Genomic DNA, 26,001 nt, shown 5'->3' with positions numbered 1-26,001 from the left:
CCTGCCCTGCCTGGCAACACCTACCCAAGACGACCCTCCGCAGACTCCAAGTCATACAGAACAGGGTCCTACGTATCATCAGCGGACACGGACGGTATACAACAAACGTCCAACTTCACGAAGACCTCGACATTCCACCCTTAGATGACGTGATCCAGTGGACAACCGCCACGTTCTGGGCCAAACTCCAGGAAAACCCAAATCCAATGGCACGAGCCATTGGTACCGCCAACCCACACAGACACACTCATCGTCTACCAAGACCCTGAGCCGACCAGCCACGACAAGTGAAAAGTGACCACAGCCTAACCGCCACTGCCACCCTCACTTTCCCACCCCAAGCGACAGCTGCAGGAGTGGAATTCAACACCGAAAACATCGCACGCCATTTCAAAAACAATTCAAAGAGGAGGCAAGGTGTCCACAGACGCTGGTACTCCACATCATATTGCGCAAAGCAAGCCAAGACTCGTAACTGGTAACTGGTAACTGGTAACTCTCTTTAAAACGTTACAAATTCCCCCAGCGAGGTTATTGTATAATCTCGAATTTTTGGAAGACGTGTCCGGTAGAGTTCTAGCCTTGGCTATTATTCCTGCGTCATGTCTCACTCAAGAGAAAAAGAAAATAAATCTACTGAAGAGAATTGACAATTCCACTATGATATGAAGTCAATTCATTTCACGAATAAGTAGTGAAGCACAAACGATAATGTGTGATTTTTTTTAATTAGACACTGTGTAAGGTGCGTACTTTTCTGTAAAATTCTCTGTGCTTTAACCAGTGTCCCAATTAACATTTATGTTTGCTTTTTTGGGGGGATGGCCACTCAGTGGCTTATTTGTGATTTTATTTAGAGAGGTAGGTTTTTTGGGTATGCAAATTTGTATGTTACCAGCCACTGGCGTACGGGGAAGGGGGTTGATGGGGCTTCAGTACCTCCAAGAAAATCAAAATTTTCGGATGAAGGCAATTAAAAAAATCGGTCGCCCCTTTAAATGATACACGATTTCCATTTTTGTCTTTGGACAACTTTTAAAATGAAGGTTAAAAATGGTAATTATGAAGTATTTCAAAGTCTACCCTTTCCCCTAGAACGCAGCTATGCAATGATTCGGTGGTTCATATATTAAACTCAATAAATGATGTCCTCAACTTGAAGTAAAGGTATGACCGAAACCGACAACTATTTTTCAATATATTATCAAAATGTAAGAGGAATTAGAACTAAATTAGATCAAGTATACAGGAGTATATTAGCTGCCAATTATGACTTTATATTGTTAACTGAAACTTGGTTAAATAATAGTATTTTTGACATCGAATTTATAGATGATGGATACCTTGTGTTTCGTCAAGATAGAAATTATAGAAATGGGGGTGGTTCATTAATAGCTATCTTAAATTGCTTCCGTGCTCAACAAATTGAATTTAACATTGACAACGTACAAGTGATTTGTATTAAGGTTGTAATAGACGGAAATGTTTACATTATTGTCTCAGTATATTTTCCACCAAATTCAAAAATTGAAACATATCATGATTTTTTTGTAAAATTTGAAGATGTCATTAATTTCAACTCTTATAATATTATACTTATTGGTGATTTTAATCTACCTCTTGTAACTGGTCCAGATTATGATCTATTGGAAGGTGATCGTATTTGTTTAGCATTAGCAAATTTTCTTTCTATGTTTAATCTCCATTCTTTCAATAGTATCAGGAATGGCAATGGAAGAACCTTAGATTTAGTATTAACTAATTTAACTAATATTAATGTCATTAGATCTACTGATACGATTGTACCTGAAGATTACCATCACCCTGCATTGATTGTCGAAATTGTAAATTCTTTTATAAAATTCAGAGAAAAGATCAGTGGCGTACCCACTTATAATTATTCAAAAGAGAATTTTCTTGGCCTATATAAGGACCCGGAGAAAGTAAATTGGGATGAAATAATTAAAACATCATAATCCATATGAAACGTATACAACAATTCTGAATTTTTTGAAGTTTATAGTTTAAGCCCTGGGATATATTACTGTACACTGGAGCGCAATAGTCTAATGTGGATAGGACGAGTGATTGCATAAGACGATCTTTAAGATTAGCGTCCAAACATGCTCTGGACGCTAATGTTAAAGATCGTCTTATGCAATCACTCGTCCTATCCACATTAGACTATTGCGCTCCAGTGTACAGTAATATATCCCAGGGCTTAAACTATAAACTTCAAAAAATTCAGAATTGTTGTATACGTTTCATATTTAACCTAAACAGAAAGGAACATGTATCCCCCTATTTAAAGAAACTTTCTTGGCTAAACATTAACAATAGAAGAAAATACTTAACACTCACCTTGATGCACAAAATACTTAAGAGTGGCTCCCCAAAATACTTATCCGATAAGATCTGTTCTCGTAGAACACCAGCCGAACATAATATCCGCAACAAGCACAATCTAAAAATCCCCAAACATAAAACCGCCACATATAACAAGTCATTCATTGTTACAGGGATCAGGGAATGGAACAAACTGCCTGCACCATTGACTAACATTATTTGCCATCAAAGTTTTAAGAAAAATCTGAAGAACTTACTATTGTCCCATCAACTTAATTAACCTTCATATGTTAACAATTGCACCTGCACTTATATATCATATAATGCATACCTAACCTACCCCCCCCCCCCGCATACACATTGAACTACCGAAGACTTATTACTTATCTTTACTCAACAGTATATATACTAATCTATTCAATTTATTATTTTATCATTGTATAATCTTTATATTATCTTTATTGTATTATCATGATCATTATGTGTTTTTTTTTCTTTCTTTTTGTTTTTATTCATTTATTGTATCTTTGACAAGGGTTGGTTGTAAGAACGGCCCATGAGGCCGAAACACGCCTGCTTAAATAAAGACCATTCTATTCTATTCTATTCTATTCTAAATATTGCATTATCACAATTCTACTCATTACTAGATGCAGTTATAAGTGTGCATGTCCCTAAAAGGAAAAGATATAAAAGATCATATCCAAGCTGGTTCACATCTGAAATAATAAGAACTTTAAAGAACAAAGAATATTATAGGAAAAGAAGAACTTATCCTATTATAACAACATTATGTTTATAGAGCCACGTAGGAATTTAAAGAGTATGATAAGTAAAGCATACAAGTCTTATTTGAGAAATGTTGAGGAAAATATCACTGATAACTCAAAGATGTTCTGGAATTTCATTAAAAACAAAAAGAGAAATTTAAGTAAACAGAAACAAATGACTTATGAAGCCCAAAATCTTGAGTCCAGCAAGGAAATTGCCGATTCCTATACTAAGTATTTTAACAGTGTGTATTCCACTTCTCCCTCATCATATTCAATTCCTGAACCTTCCTATACTGAGGTAACTCATTGTCTTAACATTCACTCACTAACTAATGATGATTATAACGAATCTGTAAAAAAATTAAAATCGAGTAAATCTAGTGGTGCGGATCAAATTCCTACTTATATATTTAAAGCTTGCGCTGACGTATTACGCATACCACTTTGTCATATATTTAATCAGCTATTAAAAACCCAAATATTTCCCGATATTTGGAAAATTAGTAAAGTAGTCCCCATTTTTATATCTGGTAATGCTTCTGATGTAAAAAACTATCGACCTATATCTCTTATATCCGCTCCGTCTAAGATATTTGAACAAATTATTTATAAAAAAATATTTAACCATGCCAAACCATTTATAACTACAGAGCAACATGGGTTTTACCCGAACAGAAGTACTACAACTAACTTGATCACATTAACCGAATTTATTTTTGACTCATTTAATGAGGGATCCCCAGTAGATGTAATATATATTGATTTTGCCAAAGCTTTTGACAAATTAGACCACTCAATTTTGCTTCAGAAATTATCAAACTTTGGCTTTTCCTTAAGTTTATTAAAACTAGTAGCTTCCTATTTAAGTAATCGAACCCAATTTGTAACATATAATCAGGTAACCTCTTTTCCGTTTATTGTGCACTCTGGCGTACCACAGGGTTTAAATTTGGGCCCTTTATTTTTCTATTATATATTAATGACTTACCACGAACAATTAAATACTCCAAGTGTTTATTGTTTGCCGATGATGTAAAAATATACAAGAGAGTAAATCATGAGACTGACTGTCTAGCTCTCCAATCCGATTTAAATAATTGTTACGTTTGGTCACAAACAAATAAGCTTTCTTTTAATGTCAATAAATGCTTTGTACTTTCTTTTGCTCGACGACATATGAGATACACTCACAAATATATAATTAACAGTAATTCTTTAAGTAGAAAAAGCATTACCAAGGATTTAGGAATATGGTTAAACAACAAACTCACCTTTGATACTCATATTGAAAAAGTAGTTAACGACTCTTATAAAATGCTTGGCTTTGTGTTAAGAAACTCCAAAGATTTATTTAATATCAACTCTTTAGTATATTTATTTAATAATCTTGTACGAGCAAAATTAGAATACGGGAGTACGGTATGGAACCCATATATCTCATGCCATATCAATAAAATTGAAAAAATTCAGAATACATTTTTACGATATATTTACTACAAAAAATACAAGAGATCTTCATATGCAGATCGCATCTCCTATGTTAAATTACTAAATGAATTCTCATGTCATACACTTCAACGAAGACGCGAAACGGCTGACCATATATTCCTATACAAACTTATCAATGGTATACTTGAGTGTGAAAATCTTTTACAGTTGATAAACGTTAACGTCAATTATAAGGTATTAAGAGTAAGACAACCATTTTACTGCAATAAATCAAACACAAAATTCCATCAAAATTCTCCAATCATTACATTATTAAGTGAACATAATAATATTGTCCCGAATGGAATTGATTTGGATTTTGCTTTTAATATTAAAAACTATCTTTATAGTTTAAACAACATATTAGATATAATATACAAATAAAACAGATCCAATTCTAGAGTGATATATTTATAGTCTCAAATACAATTTATAGCTTTTTAAATTTTGTATACATATAAACGAATTCAAATTTGAACTTTTGCTTTGTATTGATTATTCCTGTTTCTTATTTAAATAGTGGTATTCGTATAATTTCTTTATTATTCTCAAGCTCTTATAGTTTGTTACTTGTTTATGGTTTGTTTCTTCTGTCCTTTAGTTTTCTCCTCTGTTCAAAATTTGTAATATGTATATGTATGTAAATTTTTGTATTTGTGTAACTTTTGTATTTGTATAAATTTTTGTATTCGTATTTATCTAAGATTTTGTGTAATAATTACTATGTGTTTGTATCATGTATTACATATTTATGTAAATTATATTGTATATAGCAAATTGTAATGCCTATTGTAATTGGAGCATTCGCTCTGTTATAGGCGACTGGTTAATATATAAATAAATATCACCTTTACAATTCCATTCCCCTCTAGAAAAAATCTGCGTACGCCAGTGTTACCAGCTAGTAAATGAAATGATTATCACTAAACTATTACCTTGGAACAGTGTTTCCAACCTAAGGCATTCAATCTTATGATAACACACGCAATTTAGAAATAGTTATACGACGCACGGTTTTAGAAGCGATATTGGGCGGAGCCACGAAGAGGGTGCGCGTAGCGACCAGCCAATGGCAGGAGTGCAACGTTGTACAGTTAGGAAACTGCGGCGCGCAAGTTAAACGACGTGTTCAGTATTTTTCTTGCGGAAGACCCATGAATTTCCGTCGCCTACAGCCGGAGCTATCGTTTCTCGAAGAAACACGGGTAATAACACGTCTCTACACACACATACACACACAAACACACACACACACACACACACACACACACAATGACTCTTTCGTTTGCCTTCCTTTGTTTTTTTCGTTGCCACCGTGTTGACCCCGATGAGTTGTGTGTTGGTAAAGCTATGGGTGTCAAATTCGGTTGAATATGCACAATGACCTTTCACTGTCTTGTGTGTTCACAAACATTGCGAGTCTGGGTCAGTTTTGAGTTCAGCGTTTTCATAACAAGGGCGGTGTAAGATAATTTTACTCGTACGGCATGAAGAACAGTTGTGAGAGGATTCAATACAGCCCTTATTGATTGATTTATTTTACTTCGCGTTTTCTGCCACTTTTGGCTAATTTACGAAAATGGGAATGAGTGATGATATGATGAAATTGATGAATGGACACTCACAAATATCCATGCCCGGGCCAGGATTCGAATCCGAGACTCCTGGCGTTGTAGCGCGTTGTGCAATACAGCCCTTATGCTCGATAGTTGTGCAATAGTGTGTGTGTTGCGTTAGTGTTATTTAATAATGTTGCGCCGGCGCCATTGTGAAGTGGTTAGCATATCGCTCTACGACGCCAGGAGTCCCGGGTTCGAATCCTGGCCTGGACATTGATGTTTATTAACGTCCCTTCATCAATTTGATTATATCATCACTCATTCCCATTTTCGCAATTAGCCAACAGTGACAGAAAACCAAAGTAAAATAAAACAAATCAAATCAAATTAATAATGTCGCTCTCGAAACCTAGTACGTACCAGTAGTACAGGCACCAAGGGTAAAATACTCGTATTACGTTCACAAGACAGAAATCTTAGTTTTAAAGCTTTAAGGAATTGGCGTTCGCAAGACGTGCATGCTGAAACAGTGTTTTCTCAGAGTCGAGAACTTACGGCTAAAGCGTGTGGTGTATGTGTGCATACTGTGTTGCGCATTATAAAACAGGGTAAAGTATCTACAACAGAAATCGGCGAACCCCTATTCAAATCTCCTGGGAAACATGCCAGAAAACAGATACGAGAGCGATGATGATGATGACCTTGCAGTTCCTCTACAATAAATACGTACCTTCAAACTTCTGTCAGGTACGAGTTTCTCTTACATGCTGCAGTGATATGATATAATCCTGTGTAGAATTCTTCACTACATATTTCATTGTACTCAAATATCACGTGCCCGATCCTGTGGCCGAGTGGTTAGCGACGCCAAGGGTCCCGGGTTCGAATCCCGGTCGGGCTTGGTTGTTTGTGAATGTCCATTCATCAATTTCATCATTTTCATCACTCATCCCCATCTTCGCAAATTAGCCAAGAGGCACAAAACGCGAAGTAAAATAAACTAACTCAATCTAACTAACTAACTAACTACCTAGCCTTCTTAAACACGAAGGTTCATGGCTGCAGCAACACAGGCCTTCCATCTTTCCCTATCTTGAGCAAGTTCTATATACTCTTTCCCATCCCTACCGATTTCCCTTAGGTCCATCTCAACGTTGTCCCTCCATCTTCGTCTTGGCCTTCCTACAGGTCTCTTACTATCAGGTTTCCCAACAAGAATCCTGTAAACTCCTCTTTCCTCTCACATTCGTGCCACATCGCCTGCCCACCTAAGTCTTCTTGATTTAATTATTCTAATAATATCTGGACATGAATACAAATTATGTAGTTCTAAATTATGTAACCTTCTCCACTCACCTGTCTCCTCATCCCTTTTAGGTCCAAAGATTTTCCTAAGGATCTTATTTTCAAATACTCTCAATTTATGTTCCTCTTTCAATGTAAGGGACCAAGTTTCACACCCATATAATACTACAGGCAAAATTACTGTTTTGTATATTTTAACTTTTAGTTTCTTAGATATTAAACGAGAAGACAAAAGTTTATGAAGAGAGAAGTAACATGCATTTCCTGAATTAAGCCTACTTTTTATTTCCTCTTTAATATAATTTTCATTTGTTAATATTACTCCTAAGTATATGAATTTGGAAACTGGTTCAAACGAGTTGTTATCAATAATTAGATTTTGATTATTACCTAACACTTGGTTTCGGCCTGTAAGCATATATTTAGTTTTCTCTTTGTTAACTTCCAAACCTATCTCTTTAGCAGTTTTGAAAAATATTTTAGCATTATTCTTAATTGTATTCACATCATCCCCCAGTAAGTCTACATCATCTGCATATGCTAACAACTGAGTAACACCATTTAATTTTAGTCCTTCTTTAGTTTCTTTTACCTTCCTAACAGCATATTCTAAGGCAAAATTAAATAGCAAAGGAGATAATGCATCTCCTTGTTTTAACCCATCATGAATTGTAAATTTGTCAGTCATATTAATACCCACACGAATTTTACTTTCTGTTTCACTGGTGCATATTTTTATCATACTAACAAGCTTCTTAGGTATTCCAAACTCTACTAATATATTATATAATTTATCTCTTTTGACCGAATCATATGCTTTTTTTAAATTAATGAATAGCTGATGGACATTTTGATTATATTCCCACTTTTTTTCAAGTGTCTGTCTAATGTGAAAAATTTGATCTGTAGTTGATCTGTTACGTTTAAATCCACATTGATAATCACCTATAATTTCATTAGCATATGGGGTTAGTCTTGAAAAGAATGTTAGATAATATCTTATATGTTGTTGAGAGTAGAGAAATTCCACGGTAATTATTGCAGTTCATTTTATCACCTTTTTTAAACACAGGAACAATTATGGATTCTTTCCACTGTTGAGGGATTTCTTCTTTATTCCATATTAAACAAATTAATTTATGAATTTGACATATTAATGAATTCCCACCATATTTAATTAACTCAGCTGGTATTAAATCAATGCCAGGTGCTTTGTTATTCTTTAGCCTTTTAATAGCATCTTTAACTTCAGTCAAGTTAGGTTCTGGAACTAAAGGTTCTGCTGTGTGGACTTCATTTACTTCTGATTTATCTCCTACATGGATATTTAAAAGGTCATTAAAGTAGTTCTTCTATCTATTTAGAATATCACTTGGGTCAGCTAGAACATCACAGTCTTTATCTTTTATCAAGTTTACTTTAGGTTGCCACCCCTTTCTAAACTCATTTACACCTTTATATAAATCTCTGATATTTTTATTTTTGCAGTTTGTTTCAATTTCGTTAATTTTGCTTTTCAAATAATCTCTTTTTTTTACTCCTAAACGTGCGGTTAACTTCTCGCTTTATTCTATTATAATTGTTTAGATTTGTATTATCAGAGTTATTTAACCACCTAAGTCTAGCCTGATTTCTTATTTCTATTAGATTATGACATTCATTATCAAACCATGGCTTATTTTTTTCTCGGTTTATGGTATCCTATACTTTCTTTAGCTGCTGATTCTATTGCATTACGTATGTGCTCCCAATTCTTATTTACGTCTGTTTCATTTATATTTTCATCATCATTTAAATCCTGCAAAACATCAAATCTATTTGACAGTTTAATTTGGTAATCTTTCTTAATTCTTTCATCAGTAAACTTTCCTGTATCAAAATTTTATAACTTTTAGATTTTGTTGCTTATGATTTATCACTGAGAGTCTTTCTCTTAATTTAGCAATTACTAAATAATGGTCACTGGCACAGTCAGCACCTCTATGTGTACGAACGTCAATTATACTAGTATGCCTTCTCTTATCAATGAGAATATGATCTATCTGATTATGAGTTTTACCATCTGGAGAAGACCAGGTATATTTATGGATATCTTTATGTTTAAAAGTGGTACTTTTCACAATTAAATTCTTTGAGGTTGCAAAAGTAGTCAATCTTATACCATTATCATTACTTAATTCATGAAGACTTTCTTTACCAATCGTGGGTTTAAATGTCTCTTCTTTGCCAATCTGTGCATTACAGTCACCTAACAGAATTTTCATATCATACTGACAAAATTTATCAAAGACCTGTTCTAACTCTGTATAAAAATCATCTTTAGTATTATCATCTTTATCTTCCGTTGGTGCATGTATGTTTATTAAAATAATTTTACACCACCTACCCTGTAAAACTGCATATGATATCCTATCATTAATAAATTCTACTGTTTTAAGAGCCGAGATAATTCTATAATTTATAAAAAAGCCTGTTCCAAAATTATGATTTTCAGTACCACCATAGAAAAAAGTATAATTTTTAGTTTTACAAAGGCTCAGAACATTCCAGGTGCCTAATTTAATATCCTTATTCCTAATGTAGATCTTATCCTTAGTCCAGGGACCTCCCAAAGTAGTCCCCACCCGGAGATCCGAACGGGGGACTATTTTACCTCCGGAATATTTTACCTTGGGAACATCCATGGCCTTATATTGCTGTTTCTTGACATTTTTTTTTACAGTGCAGAGTTGTCAGCTCTACACCTAACCCCCAATATGAATGGAGGAACTACTAAACAAGACAAACACAAACACATTAGATAGCACAATTACTACACAAGACGAACACAAACACATTAGACAGCACAACTACTACACAAGACACACACAAACACATCACAACTATATTACAATATAAACACAAACACACCACAACTACTACACAATATAAACATAAACAAACTACACACCACAACTACTACACAAGACAAACACAAACAAATTAGACAGCACAACTACTACGCAAGACAAAACAAACATACTAGACAGCACAACTACTACACAAACATACTAGACAGCACAATTACAACACAAGACACATACATACACACCACCGATACTACACAAGAGAATATCATTTTAGTGTGACTAACTCAATCAAATATCACGTGCATTATACCCATAAAAAGCTGAATATTGGACACAGCAAATTCTCTCTGTTTCCCTTCCGCTAGCAGTTGGTTTGGCAACAGCGCGACAGCACTGGCTGCGTATTGGCTGAAGTCATGTTCCTTCTAAAAGCGTACGCCGTATAGTACTTATTTTTACGTTGAAAGGAAACCCAAACTTATGCACTAGAAGATAGAAGAGCTGTTAAACTAGTAACACTGAGAACATTTGACCAAATTGCAATGTTACCGACATTTTACACAGTAGCAAACGTAAAATTGACACACAGTTAACGAGCGCTACGTGGCGCGTGTTTCATGGTGGCGGCGATTGGGTTCCAAAACCGGGGTGGCAATGTGCAAAACTGGGGGTGCAAAAACAGTATATTTCCCTTTGTATATAACGTTTAGTATAGTGCGGGGGCAAAAGTGGTGAAAATTGGGGGGAATTGCCCCCGCTCGCCACCACTGCTTGCAGATGACATACAAATTAGCGGCGAACATGGCGGCGGTGCGAATCTTGACTTCACATGAAGAGCACCTATTTTGCATTGAAATTTCAAATGTTCGCTTAGGTAACGATTTTTATCTACAATTACTTGCAAGATCTGCAATATGGTAAATCATGAACAAAAAAGTTGTATGCGAGAATAACACAGAGGGTATATAATTATGTTCACTCCAAACTTTAGGCTCGTGATTTTACAATACTATCTAAATAATAACACCGGCCTGCATGGGTTTGGATGACTGTTGTCTCTGAAAAATTTCAATAAGCTGATTCCAAAAATGAAATCGATTTTTACCCATCCCATCACATAAATACATCAGAGAACAGCAACATACTGTCTCAATTTCACAATAAAATGTGTAGTTCCATCATTTCCTCAATAGATGGCTCTGTTTAAAGAATTGTAAATTATTGGTACTCTACAATACAAATCCTCCAATCTTAAGTCACATAGAATAGTAAGCATTTAATCCTCTTTCTATCTTCGCAAGACATATTTGCATGAAAATTTTAAAATTTGATTACATAAGTTCCGTTTTCGACATCCCCCATAAAAGTTTCCTTCACAAAATGTCCAAAATTCAATGTTATAACATGACTTCTTGATTGAACTTGATGACGTGGAGGAAAATCCTAAAATCCTAATCTACGAAAAAATTCTTCACATCCTGGGAAGAAATTTGTTATATCTGTCATCAGCATTCAAAATACTTCCAGAATCACCTATTGGTTTGTAAACAACCGAAATTTCCCTTGCTTAAATTTATTTTGTTGAGTTTTGTAATAGGTGTAATGTAATGGCGCATATGAGAATGTTAATTGTGATATTGTGAAAAATCCTTACCTGATGGGGAAAAATGGATGTAATTTCCGTAATCAGCATTCAAAATACTTACAGAATCATCTATTGACTTGAAATATCCTATTTTTCCCCCCCAAAATGCTGGGCTGTGTTTAATATAAGAATATTTTTGCTACTATAACAGAGCTTACTGGTAAAAATGTCCTAAAAGAAGGAGAAACATGTGAACTCGTTTTTAAGAAAAATGTAGCCCAATAGAGGAAATCTAACGTCATATTCAGAATCAGCATACCAAAAAACATAAGAATCTGTGAAAATTATTCATTTAACAAAATCATTGTTGACTCCAAATTTCAGGTTCGTCTTTTTAAAATTGGCTTCTAAAACACTATTTAAATAATAGTATATTTTGGAAAATGAAAACCGGGGTGAGACATTTGTTTTGATCTTCCATCAATCCAAGAAGTCCACAAATGTCCGAGGCGATTACGCACAGCATTTTCAAATGTTGGAATTATGATACCATAAGTGGGAGAGAGATTTTTGCATATTTGCATGTATTTTCCTTGGGGGAAACTTCACATGGTTCCAAGGCATTAATTTATTTACTTGATATGGAACACTGTGGCAAAATTTCATAGTGGATATATACAAATGTATATTTGACATATTAGTGCATAATTAAGCTTAATGTGCATATTACAGCATGTATTGGAAATAACTATAATGTGAGCGTTCATTTCAAGTTTGCATTATAATTTCTTTTCTATTATAAAATTCACACTAACGGTACGGTTTTTGCTTATACCAGTGGCGTAGTTGCCGCCCCTGAAATCCCCGCAATGTGGGAAGACGGGCGAGGTGTAGGGGCCCCGCAATGTGGTTTTGAAACAGCAGAAATTCCACAGAAAAAAAGTCGATTTGACAAACAGAAATCTGGTTCCCAGTAACATCGTATGACGACGTCTGCGAGAATAAGCAGTGGTGCGTTATCTCAGCAGGAGGGTTCCCTCCGAAATGCAGAATTAACATATTCGCTCCTCAGATAGGAAAATATTTCTCATCTCATACCGTTATAGCTACGCAGTTTGTCGTAAACGGAGTGTATTGAGATTCACTTGGTAAACCAATCGATTCCTTATTGCTACACAATAAACATCAAACTTGGTAATTCATGACCTTTTACCGCTAATATTAGTGTTACACGTGATATAAAAAATGTAACTTCAAGGGAGCCCCAAGTCTTTTCATATTAAAATAAGAGCTGAAATAAATTTCCCACATTGTCTGCACCTGATACGTTTTACTTCAAAGGGGCCCAAAAACTCAGTAGGAGGTGGGGTCCAGGGGCAATTTTTCCTTTACCCTAAGGGCCATTATCTCCTCTTCTGTTACGCAGGGTATACAGCGTATGAGTTAAATCTGTCCATTATTTTGTGTAATTTTGTGAATGTGGACATTTCTGTCGAACTAGTTTTTATTTTCCGATGTGTTAAGATTTCTGTGACTTGCAGTGTTCGTAGTGAAAATTCCTAGCTGCGAATTTCCTTGTTCGAGTTTGGGATAGAAGGAAGGATCCTTGTATGGATCAGCTTGAAGACAATGCAGTACACTCTGTCCCTAACGAAAACAAGTCTCTGTGCAATTAGGAACACGAGACGGGTCCACCAATGAACACGTGAGAGGAAGTGGGTTGCGTGGAGAGGGGAGGGGGAAGCGACTGCAGTTACCAGCATTGCGTGTAATGCTTCGCTCTGTCCATTCGATTTCGCTTCCCTTCTCTGCCGCTATGCGCAGCCTTGCTCTAGAGATTCCTGGGACAGGGTATATAGGTGGAGGAGGATGCTTATGCAAATTCGAGCACTGATGATCTATTAATAAAACGGTTCTTGTTTCATGAAAGAAGTCTTTGAAATATATGATCAATGGTCTATCGAAAATAAGTGGCAGCGTTAAAATTATGAATAATGATATTGAGGTCCACTAACACCAAAATTAAACATTGTGTCTGTGGAAACCTTTTTTTTGGGGGGGGAGGTGTTCAGTCCTTCCAGGCAGCATTTCATTGAGAGAAATTTTCAGTGAATATAGTCCTATCGCAGCTTTATCTCTCAAGACAGGAGACCGCGGTCATTTCTTCGTACCAGATAGCAATTGACTTTGTGGGATGTTAGGTTACCACCGACACCCTAGAGGTCCGGTTCAACCCCCATAATTGCAGTGTTAACCCTTTCACCCCCAGACAGAGAAACGTGAAAACACTCTACATCCCAGGTTCTAATGTAAAATCTTCAATAACAAAATCATTTAATATTCCATGACAAATATTGCCTGAATCTTCATTCCAATTAATATTGTATTTCTTTGAACTTAGTAGGAAGTTCAGTAATAACCATAATATGTTTTTGTTTTTATATACTTTGTTATGTAATAGTACATAAAGAAATAACAATACATAATAAACATTCTATAAATAATATATATATTGTATTATATATTGCGTCGATATTCACTCGTAGCTACACATTTTGTAAATATTACATTGTTATATGAATATGCATAATATAATACATATAATACATAAACAAATACATATTAGTATACATAAACGAAGTACAGAGTAGTACAAAAAGTCCAGATGAAAACTTCCTACTTATTCTTGTCCATTCTCTAATTCTTTGTTGTTTTCTTGAACTTTCTGAAATGTTCAGTGATAACGATAATATGATTTTTAGTATTTATTTTCTATATTTATATACTGCGTTATATAATAGTACATAATGTAATAATAATATGTAATAAATATATATATATAATACATAAAAGAAATACATTGTATTACATATTGTGTCTTTACTCACTTGTAGATACAAATTTTGTAAATTTTACATTGTTATATGGTTAACATAATAAAAATAATACATAAAACAAGTACATAGTAGTACAGCAGGTCCAAATGGAAACTTTCTACTTCTTCTTTTCCTTATGGTACTTAGCAAAGTGTTCCAGAGAGAATGAACCAGGTTCATCTGGCAAACCTTTCCACCCATCATATGATAATGGTGTGTCTTCTTCATCTTCCGAAATGGATTCCGAAGATACGTCAGATTTTGTAGAGGCTCCAGAATTCTCCGGAATATAGTCTGAATCACTAGAATCACTAAAAGAATTCATTTTCGGAATGAAAGAAATCAACCGTCCTTCTTCGTCAACTCTCAACAAATAGGCACAACAAACGCTCGTTGCTTTTTTCCATATATGGTCATAAGGGGCGCCACTGTTTCACACTCCTGCTGGTTATTACGGAACGCAACAATAGAACCTTCACGGTAGAGTGTCCCAGAAAGAATTTCCCTTTTCCCTGCCTCAAACCAGATACCCACGTTTACAAAGCAAACAATACGCTACGAACACATCATACGTGATGTGCTTGGTCTGCACGACCATTCTGTCAACACATCATACGTGATGTACCTGGGGGTGAAAGGGTTAAGTTTGCTTGAGTATATTACTCACTATTAGCATTAGAAGGCTAATGTGATCAACTCTTACACTGACTCTTGGCCTGGCGCAACCAGATATGTCTCAGGTGCTGAAGGCGCATCCACCTCAAAGTCCAAAAGAGAAGCGTTTACTATCCTTTAACAATTCCCACAAAACAGTATTTTTTTAAAATATCTGTGTATTATATGTAACCTCATTAAAAAATGTTTCAATCAAAAAACACAAAGGATAAGGAACAAAATATTTGGCAGTGGGAAGATTCCCCCCTCCAAGAAAGATTCCTGTCTGTGCCGCTGCGTTGAAATAAACGAAAATATTACCCAGATTCTTCTTCCAGTTATTTATCAGAGATTCAGATGGTAGCGTGAGTGCACTTTGAACATATTCTACCAAATAAATATTGCAAATGTTGAAGAATGACATAGATGACATAGAATATAACATTTTAAAGTATATTCTAAAGTTTGACAGCTGTAATAATTGTTGGCCCCCACAATGTACTTGGATCCAACATGGCGGCCAAGACATTTTTCTTTATATTTGCCAAGTAGGTGTTGGCAACACTTGTCTTCGAGTGCGCAGCAAGTATGGTTGCAGGACGTCGTTTTGTGTCTACAGTTTTCTCTCTTGTCATCTGTGTGACAGGGAATGTGTAATGTATGTAAACTTATGTGTCTGTCATTAAACATGTAGTTTACATATGGTGAGTGTCCTTTGCAAATTCACCTATCCAACCACCGAAAGTTTTTGGATACAAATCGGAACGGGGCTCGCTCCCCGACATGGTCCTCCGGGCCGGATTTGTGACATTCTGTGAAAGTGATTCTAGTGACTTTGTGCTTTTCTACATGCATACTTGTGAACTGTGACTGTGCATTTGTGTGACAAAGACAGTCTCTGTACAGAACTTCTTATCACACTTTTCGTATTTTCCGTTCGTTAGTTCCTCGCCCGCGAGACGCGAACAAAGAAACTGACGTCATCAAGGCGTGGTGCTGGCCTGAACAAGCATCTTTCGTTACCAGCGTGTAGTGCAATCCGGTTTGCCAATTTTCGGTCGGTTCGCGGTTCGTGAACGCGTCAAAATGGAGCGAATTCTCGCAGCAAACACAGTGCTAAAACGTGAGATTACGCGTCTCGAGAATCGTGTCAATTCCGGAACTTTAGACAATGCCACGATGTCTTTGTGTGGTGATAAAGCGACGCAACTATCAAGTGACTGCAAACAGTTATTAATCGATCTTGCTGCAAGGGACGCTAGTGACTTCGAAAGGTATGAAGGTGAATTAGGTGTGGAAGAAGACAGACTTGATCAGATTGTCTACAAGCTTCGGTCAGTACAATTAACGGCATCAGGAAGTCTTACATCAGTGACGTCGTCCTCACGTGACAGCCCACCCCAGCAACATGTAGGTGACGTTAAGCTACCAAGATTGGAAATTCCTTCCTTCAGCGGATCGCTGGAGGACTGGCTAAGTTTTCATGATTTGTTTAGTGCAAGTGTCGACAAAAACGCGAACTTAAGTGGTGCACAAAAACTTCAGTATTTGAAGGCTTCTCTCAAGGGCGAGGCTGCCTTGCTTATACAATCGTTAGCAGTGACAGATGAAAACTATCAACATGCGTGGGAGTTGCTCAATAACCGCTATTCTAACAAGAGGGAATTAGTTAGCAACACTGTCCAGCGACTGGTGAATCAGCCGCAAGTGAATGAGAACTCGCACACAAGTTTACGTCGTCTTATCGACACTACAAATGAGTGCATTCGTGTTTTAAAGGTGCTCGGTGTACCTGTTGAATCTTGGGACGCGATTCTTATTTATCATACAACAAAAAAGCTCGATTCTGAGTCAAGAAAACAATGGGAACTCTCTCTCACGTCGCAAGAAGTGCCTAGTTTTTCTGAGTTGACCCAGTTCCTAGATCAGCGTGCGCGTGCATTGTCGTCAATGGCAAGTGAAAACAACAATTGGCGGAAGGCGGTGAGTCATAATAAGCCTTCAACCTCTTCCTTTGTAACATCAGCTGTTTCCTTCTGCCCGAAATGCCGCACCAAGCAACACAAACTACACAAGTGTGAAGAGTTTCTTCAGATGTCCGTGCAACAAAGGCACAGTTTTGTGAAAGAGAAGGCGCTTTGCTTTAATTGTTTTCAACAGCACAAATTAAGAGTATGTACATCAAACGGGTGTCGCGTCTGTGGAAAATATCACCATACTTTAATTCATTTTGACAAGGCTAACAAGAATGGGCAGTCGACCAGTTCCTCTCCCCTCAAGTGTCATCTCATGTTGCAGAAAACAAGTTAGTTAAATCCTCTGGTGTATCACAAGTATTGTTATGTACGGCTATTGTTAATGTTAAAAACAAACAAGGTTACTTTCAGCCTTGTCGTGTGCTCCTAGACTCGGCATCGGAAGTGTCCTTCGTGTCTGAGACGTGTTTACAAAGGTTGCAGTTACCTAAGCAACGCACAAACATAAATATTTCTGGCATAACTGAAAAGGGTGTTTACACAGCCAATGCTATAGCCAATGTTCAGTTTCTGTCAAAGTGTAAGACACAACTGTACAGTGTCAGGGCTGTGGTAGTGAAGAAAATTACAGGTAATTTGCCAAGGGTGCAAGCACCAGGGGCGTGCACTTGGTCACACATACAGGGCTTACCCTTAGCTGATCCTACATTTAACGTGAGTGCTCCTGTGGATATTTTACTAGGCTGCGACATTTTTCCTTTATTGTTTGGAAGCGGACGCTGCGTGGGACCTCCTGGTACTCCATCAGCATTAGAAACAGTCTTCGGTTGGGTGTTATCAGGGCAAATTGATGGTAGTGTTGGTAATGCAAATACCAACTCAGTTTCATCTTTCCATGTGTCATGTGATTTGAATACTAACGTACGTAATTTCTGGGAACTCGAAGCATTGCCAACCCTTAATCATTTAACGTCAGAAGAGAAAAAGTGTGAAGCACATTTCATAGCTAATCAACAACGAGAGAATGGTCGTTATGTAGTTAGCTTACCATTTAAGAACAATGATGTGGTGTTAGGGTTTTCAAGAGAAACAGCAGTTAAGAGACTTAAAAGTCAAGAACGCAGACTTTCTCACTCCCCTGAACTTCGTAAACAGTATAATGCTTTCATGACTGAGTATAGAGAACTTGGACATATGGAACTCATCCCCCTGAAGAAATACATAAGATGCCTAGTGAAAGTTATTATTTTCCTCATCATCCTGTATTTAAAGACAGTACGACCTCACCTATTCGTGTAGTTTTTGATGGCAGTTGTAAAACGTCTACAGGTGTTTCTCTTAATGACACTTTAATGATTGGCCCTAAGTTACAAAGTGATATCATTAGTGTGATATTACAATTCAGAATACATCAAGTAGCCTTAACTTCTGACATCTCAAAAATGTATAGACAAGTGAAAATCAATCGAAAGGATACAGACTTTCAGAGAATTGTGTGGAGAGAGGATCCTAGTGAACCATTTCAAGACTTCAGATTATTGACTGTCACTTATGGTACTGCTTGTGCACCATACTTAGCTACGAGGTGTCTGCAACAATTACGTGAAGATGAAGGTACAAATTTCCCCCTTGCTTCAAATGTGTTACTTAATCATGTGTACATAGACGATTTTTTAAGTGGGAGTGATTCTACGGAGGGTGCTATAGAACTGTACCATCAACTAACCCAACTCCTGCTTAAAGGTGGTTTTGAACTTCGCAAATGGTCCTCTAATGATCCTAAGGTGTTAGACAGTATTCCAAGCGAATTGCTTGAAAGAAACGTGCCGTTTCAATTTAATGACAGTGACTGTAAGAAAACATTGGGGATTCAGTGGTGTCCTTCCTTGGATCATTTCTCCTTTAATGTAGTGAGTCCAATTGTGCATTCTGTGTTGACCAAGCGACTTCTCCTCTCAGAGATCTCTAAGTTGTTTGATCCTTTGGGCTGGCTATCACCTACCACAGTGAAAGCCAAATTATTGATACAAGAACTGTGGAAATTAGAACTTGACTGGGATGATGAACTTCCAACTAATGTAGTTGATAAGTGGATTAGTTACTGCAGTGATTTACCAAATTTGCAAACTATTAGAATTGAACGTTGCATCATTCCAAAAGACTATATCGAGCTTCATTTAGTCGGGTTTTGTGATGCATCTGAAGCAGCCTATGCAGCGGTTGTTTACCTTAGGTGTGTGTGTGCTGATGAACAAATCCAGGTTAAACTTGTTGCCTCAAAAACAAGAGTGGCTCCTCTGAAAAAGATAACACTTCCACGACTGGAACTTTGTGCTGCATTATTGTTGGTTCGCCTCATTACTTATGTGCGAAAAGCACTGCCAGTTAACTTCACAACTGTTACCTCCTATTCGGATTCCAAAATAGTTTTAGCGTGGATAACTTCATGTCCTAGTCGTTGGAAAACTTTTGTGGCGAATCGGGTCTCTAAAATACAAGAGGAAAGTGATATAAAGTGGTGTCATGTCAGCGGTAAAGACAATCCTGCCGACTGTGCAAGTCGTGGGATTCCCCCTTCCAGCTTAGTGACACATTATTTATGGTGGCAAGGGCCTCCATTTTTACATCAGCTACAATTGCTTGAAAACAAGTGTGACATACAAGAATGTAGTGAAGTGAGTGTAGAACAGAAGCAGTCTGTTGTAAGCCTTGTGTCAACACAAGACAACCCATTATTTGAGAGGTATTCTTCTCTAAATAAACTGCAACGTGTAGTGGCCTGGTGTAAACGGTTCATTTTCAATGCCCGCAACAAAACTAACAAACTGCATGGTCCATTGAGCACTAAAGAGTTGTGGGACACACTTCTGGTGTTAGTAAAAATTGTGCAACAGAGTGAATTTTCCAGTGAAATTAATGCTCTTAACAATGGTTTACCCATATCTTCAGGGAGTACCTTACATAGTTTAAATCCATTTTTTGATGAACTAGGTGTTCTCAGGGTGGGCGGCAGATTGAAACACAGTAACATTCCATACAGTGCCAAACATCCTATTTTGCTGCCCAAGAAGCATAGATTAACAGACTTAATTATTGCATATGAGCACATTGTTCTTTTGCATGCAGGGCCACAACTGGTTCTTGCAACGCTACGCCAGAAGTTTTGGATAATTCACGGTCGTGACAGAGTGCGTCAATTAGTGAAAAAATGTGTGACGTGCCATAGATATAATCCCACCACATCAAAACAACTAATGGGAAACTTGCCATCACCAAGAGTAACAGTTAATAGGCCATTCTTACACTGTGGAGTGGATTACGCTGGACCAGTAATTCTTAAGGAAATGAGTGGTCGTTCTCGTCGAAGTTACAAAGGCTACATCGCATTGTTTATTTGCTTTTCCTCTAAGGCTATTCATCTTGAAGTAGTGAGTAGTGCAACCACATCAGCCTTTTTAGCTGCTCTTAGAAGATTTGTGTCTCGACGAGGAAAGCCACGTGACATGTACAGTGACTGTGGTACTACGTTTGTTGGTGCAAACAAAGAGCTAAAAGACATCTTAAAAACTGTGAACAATTGCAAGCACAATGAAGAAATAGCTAATAATCTGAGCAGTTTGGGAATACAATGGCATTTCAACACACCTCTAAATCCTCATGCAGGAGGATTATGGGAAAGTGGAATAAAATCAGTGAAATTCCATCTTAAAAGAATTGTGGGAAATACATTGCTTACATTTGAAGAATTGTGCACTGTGTTAGCACAGATTGAAGCGTGTTTAAATTCGAGACCACTCACAGCTATTTCCAGTGACCCAAATGATATGCAAGCTCTTACTCCAGGACACTTTCTGATAGGAGATGCATTGGTGTCAGCTCCAAAAATAGATCTTACCACATATAAACTTAACAGACTTTCACGGTGGCAACTTACACAAAATTTGATGCAACATTTCTGGAAACGTTGGTCTCGAGACTATCTCACCCAGCTGCAACAACGTTCGAAGTGGAGAACACACCAGAAAAATCTTCAAGTTGGTGATTTGGTTCTCATAAGAGATGATCAGCTTCCTCCACAGCAATGGAAACTTGGAAGAATATGTGAGGTTCATCCAGGTACTGATGGACTCGTAAGGACTGTTACAGTGAAAACCAGTACCGGCAATTACAAAAGACCAATTGTAAAGCTATGTCTTTTGCCATTTAATAATGATTGTGAAAATTGAAAAATTGAACATTTACATTCAATAATTTCAAATAGTTATAGTGTACACTATGTGTAAAATTGTTTTTCATATTTTTTGTTTGCAGTGTACCTTTTGATTTTTGTATTTTTTTATTTTTTGAAATTATATATTTCAAGGTGGGCGGTATGTTGGCCCCCACAATGTACTTGGATCCAACATGGCGGCCAAGACATTTTTCTTTATATTTGCCAAGTAGGTGTTGGCAACACTTGTCTTCGAGTGCGCAGCAAGTATGGTTGCAGGACGTCGTTTTGTGTCTACAGTTTTCTCTCTTGTCATCTGTGTGACAGGGAATGTGTAATGTATGTAAACTTATGTGTCTGTCATTAAACATGTAGTTTACATATGGTGAGTGTCCTTTGCAAATTCACCTATCCAACCACCGAAAGTTTTTGGATACAAATCGGAACGGGGCTCGCTCCCCGACAATAATCTCGGCTACAATTTTTTTCGTTTATGTTTCTCTATAAAATATAAGATTTGTTCTGTGAAGTATATTCGTTCTGGATTCCTTTTTCGGTGTACTGGCAAAGCCTGCAAAGTAATGGATGTAAAAATTTTCTTCCTCGCTTCACTCGCAGTAATGTGTTGCCAGGATGCGTGTTTCGCGCTTAACTGTTCGGTTAATAGGGAGTTTTATACTATGGCTGCATTACAAGACAAGCTATATTCTTGATATTCATTAACAACATCACTTATTAAAATATAATGCTTAGTGTTGGTATACTGCTTAATTTATAGCAGGTCCATCATTTGGAAAAAGCTGAGAAAGAAGTTACTTTCGGTAGACACGCTGTCGTAATTAAATACTTTTTAGAGATTACGATATGGTTTGAGGGCGCGAATGATATGATTTTCGAGGGGACGCATGACATGATTTGTTCGGGGAGGGGGGAATGGGCACCCCTGGTTCAAACAAATATGGTGACTAGAACGTTGATAAAACATGATCGGAATGTAGTCAGTAAAAATGACGACGTATGTCCACATGTCCCACTACTGCTGCGACACCGTCCCACACTCGGGAAATGGGAAATTCATCCAAAAATGTCGCTATGCCGTCAGATTACGCTGAGATTGATTTCAGCTAAGTCATACAGAAAGCCCCAGTGGAGGCGCTGGGAGTGTAGGTCACCTGTTACGTATTAGCATTAGTGGATACTACGTAGAGAGTGTAGTCGGCCGTTGTTCTTCCTGTCTGTTCTGCAGGGCCTCCCACATGGCGCAGTGGTAGCGTCGTCGCCTTGTAATCAAGGGGTCCCGGGTTCAATACCCGGTGGAGACACAAGTGGTTCGGATCCCACTTTAAACTGTAGGTCCAGTCCCGATTAGCCTTACTGTGCATAAAGTGGACTTAAAACACCAACTCAACTCAACTCAACTGTCTGTTCTGCGTGTCGCAGCGTGGAGTTTAGTCCGGCATGTGTGTGTGGTAGAATTGCGCCAAGGAGTATTGTACGTAGAGTACGTATTCCAGTGTTCTTTCTCGGTTTGCAACAACTGCGTGGGCACCTGGGTGACATTACGTGGGTGCTAATCACGGTAGTGGTGATCCGTCACTCGGAGGGAAAGTGCCCCCGTTGCTGGTCAGTTCTGGAACAGGACGATGGCGGAGTACTCTACCCATGAGCTTCCTGATAAGCATCCCGTTTATGGAGAGGCAAACCGAAACAGGCGTGAAGCATGGTGTTCGTCGAACGTTTGCCCAATGGACGGTTACCAGCACATTCACTCCTTCAAAGACTTGATGCTCGACTGCATGAAACTGGTCCTCTACTACACCGTAGGTGCAGGGGCGGTGCCAGGGAGTCGCGAGGGGAACTTGCGCACCCCTTAATTTTCTTCCGCACCCCCTACGTTCAACTGAAAACACTAATCCTTAGAGTGTCATATGCCATGCAGTCACATTGAGCACCGAATGTTAGGTACTCAAGTAAGACCATTTTTATTGCAACAGGCAAGCACTGAAAGAGATGCCGAAATACATACTTTCCAGTACTGGCGGCAGTCATTGGCCGTTTTTTTCTTTCGTGTTATGAATTTTTTCTTCCTTTGTTTCTTCAAGTAGTCTGTTTGTGGTTTTCGATAATTGCTACAGATTAATGTGAGTTATGTTATGCTTTCTTTTTCTTTTGCATTGTTGATAAATGGTTTATTTTCCGCCTATTTGTTCTTCCTCACACTGCAGCAAAAAATTCAGCTGCTTTGAAGGTATCATTACCAAGTCACTGACGAATTTGCTGTGCATATCGGGTTTTGTCCTGAGGTGGCAGACGGAATGTACTATGTATTTGGTACCTCCATTGGTTACATTGAAAAGGTTCACAAATTGTGTTTTTAAAGACAAGGATAATTTCATTTTGTATTTCACTACTTAGTTCAATAAGACTGCAACGTGTATCTGCATGTTTACATTGTACGACCACTTTCTTGGATTATAAGACTTAATGCACATCATCATGAACGTCCAGAGGGAGGACAAGGGGGGCACAGCTTCCCTGGAAAATGAATGTCAATCAAAAGTTAAATATTTCACACATATCATTTCATTTCAGTGAGTAATTTATGTTAATCAGTGGCGGCGATTAGGGGTGTAGTTGCCCCCGCTTTTTGCTATTTTTACCCTGCCACAATGCTAAACCTTATCTACTAAGGGAAAGTAAACTGTCCTTGCCCCCCTATGGTTTTCCTTTTTTTCAGCATCGCACCCCCTAAATTTCTTTCCGCACCCCCTCAACACCCTTTGATGATTAATCCTAGTGCCGCTGCTGCGTAGGTGGGATTGTGGAAGACCCCGCACTGTGCGCACTGTGCAATTTGAAGAGGACGTGTTGGACGCGATACGAGACGGTCCTGGCACCAGCACACGTACGCGACAAACCACCATAGCAATGTGTTCCGCGTTCTTCAGGAGGAGGGATGGCACCAATACTAATTGCATAAGATGCACCACATACTGCCCACGGACTTTCCCTTACGCATGGATTTCTGCCAATGGTACGTGAAACAAACTCTTGTCATTCCAGATTTCCCAACAATAGTTTTGTGGACCGATGAGGCAATGTTCAATAGCCACAACAGCCACGTCTGGGATATGGACAATACGCAATTACGCATGCAATCATTGTGCGCCATCATCAACATAGGTTTGCAGTGAATGTGTGGTGTGGCGTAAGAAGTGACCACTTGATAGGCCCGTACATTTTGGCCTCTACGTTGTGTGGTGGGAATTATCGGGTGTTTCTACATGACGTAGTATTACCTGGACTTTTGGAAAACGTGCCACAAACCAACCGCCCCCCCTCCGGGGCATTTCGCCCGGGGAGCCAAGGCCCCTACCTCACACCACTGGATTTCTTTGTGTGTGGAGAAATGAAAAGGCTCGTGTTATTGTGGCTAGAATGAAATTATATCCGTGAAATACATAATTTTTTATTGACTTTCATTTTCCAGGGGGGGGCGCAAGGCCACCTTGCCCCCCCTTCCGGACGCCCATGGAGAGTAGTAAATGAGTGAAAATAGAAAAGTAACCATCGAAATGTGCCCCTATAAAAAGAAGGCCGAGTCTGCTGCCACGCACGTGTCAGCAGTAAGAATAAGCTTCAAATTTGCTCCTGCCACGTAATTCGTCTGCTAATTGAGACGAGAGAAATGCAAGTTTATGATTAGTGGGAATGAATGTACAGGTAATTTAGAACCTTTTTCTTTAGAAAGCATTTAGCGATATTATTTTAATGCTAACAGAACCTAACCTAATTACGAGAGCATTTAGGTTTATTATTAGAAGAATTCTAAGGGGGACATAATCTTAAAACATTTTTGTTTAAGGCTGTGTCCAAAAGGTACAAAGTACATACTTGAAGTACAGTCTTGACGGAAGTGACGTCACCTAGTGCAGTTCGAAAGCGCCAAGCAAACGAGTGTACAAGACCAGAGGACGCAGCACACGAGCGGTGCACACTTGCGATCTGTGCTTGCTTTTCATTTGTTAAAAAAATGGACGTCTGAAGTCAATCAGCTGGTAGTTGTTGTTCTTCCATTGTGTGGAAATGTAAGTAAACAAGTTTTTAAAATACTATGTAATTTTATTTATTGGTTTTATTCATATATGCGTGGTTTCTTACTTCTATAGTGAGAAGTGTTTAAAAGTGAGAAAACAATTTGTTTTTCCGCGATCGTAAACCTGGGGGAAACCCTGGAGGGGTAAAGGCGGTCAGGGGCGTGATGCTGATCACATCACCCCCACTCACGACCGGATCAAGAAAGTGTGGGGCGTTACCCCCACACCCCCTATACGCCTTCATGGCGTGGTGATAAGCACAGGGGAGCACTTTACCTTTTTT

General features: G+C 37.9%; 1 protein-coding gene across 1 annotated transcript; it reads left to right on the top strand.

The window, feature by feature from the left end:
• The first annotated feature begins 16,614 nt into the window (after positions 1–16,614).
• LOC145996811 (uncharacterized) lies at positions 16,615–17,745 on the top strand. The gene has a single exon (XM_083133343.1). It carries the CDS (start codon positions 16,615–16,617, stop codon positions 17,743–17,745), a length of 1,131 nt encoding a protein of 376 aa, XP_082989469.1.
• The last annotated feature ends 8,256 nt before the right edge of the window (positions 17,746–26,001 follow it).

Source organism: Lepisma saccharinum, chromosome 13 (genome assembly GCF_977018435.1).
Source record: "Lepisma saccharinum chromosome 13, izLepSacc3.1, whole genome shotgun sequence".
Taxonomy (NCBI): Eukaryota; Metazoa; Arthropoda; class Insecta; order Zygentoma; family Lepismatidae; genus Lepisma; species Lepisma saccharinum.
The sequence above is the reverse complement of the archived record's forward strand: the minus strand, read 5'-3'. Positions and strand labels throughout refer to the sequence as shown.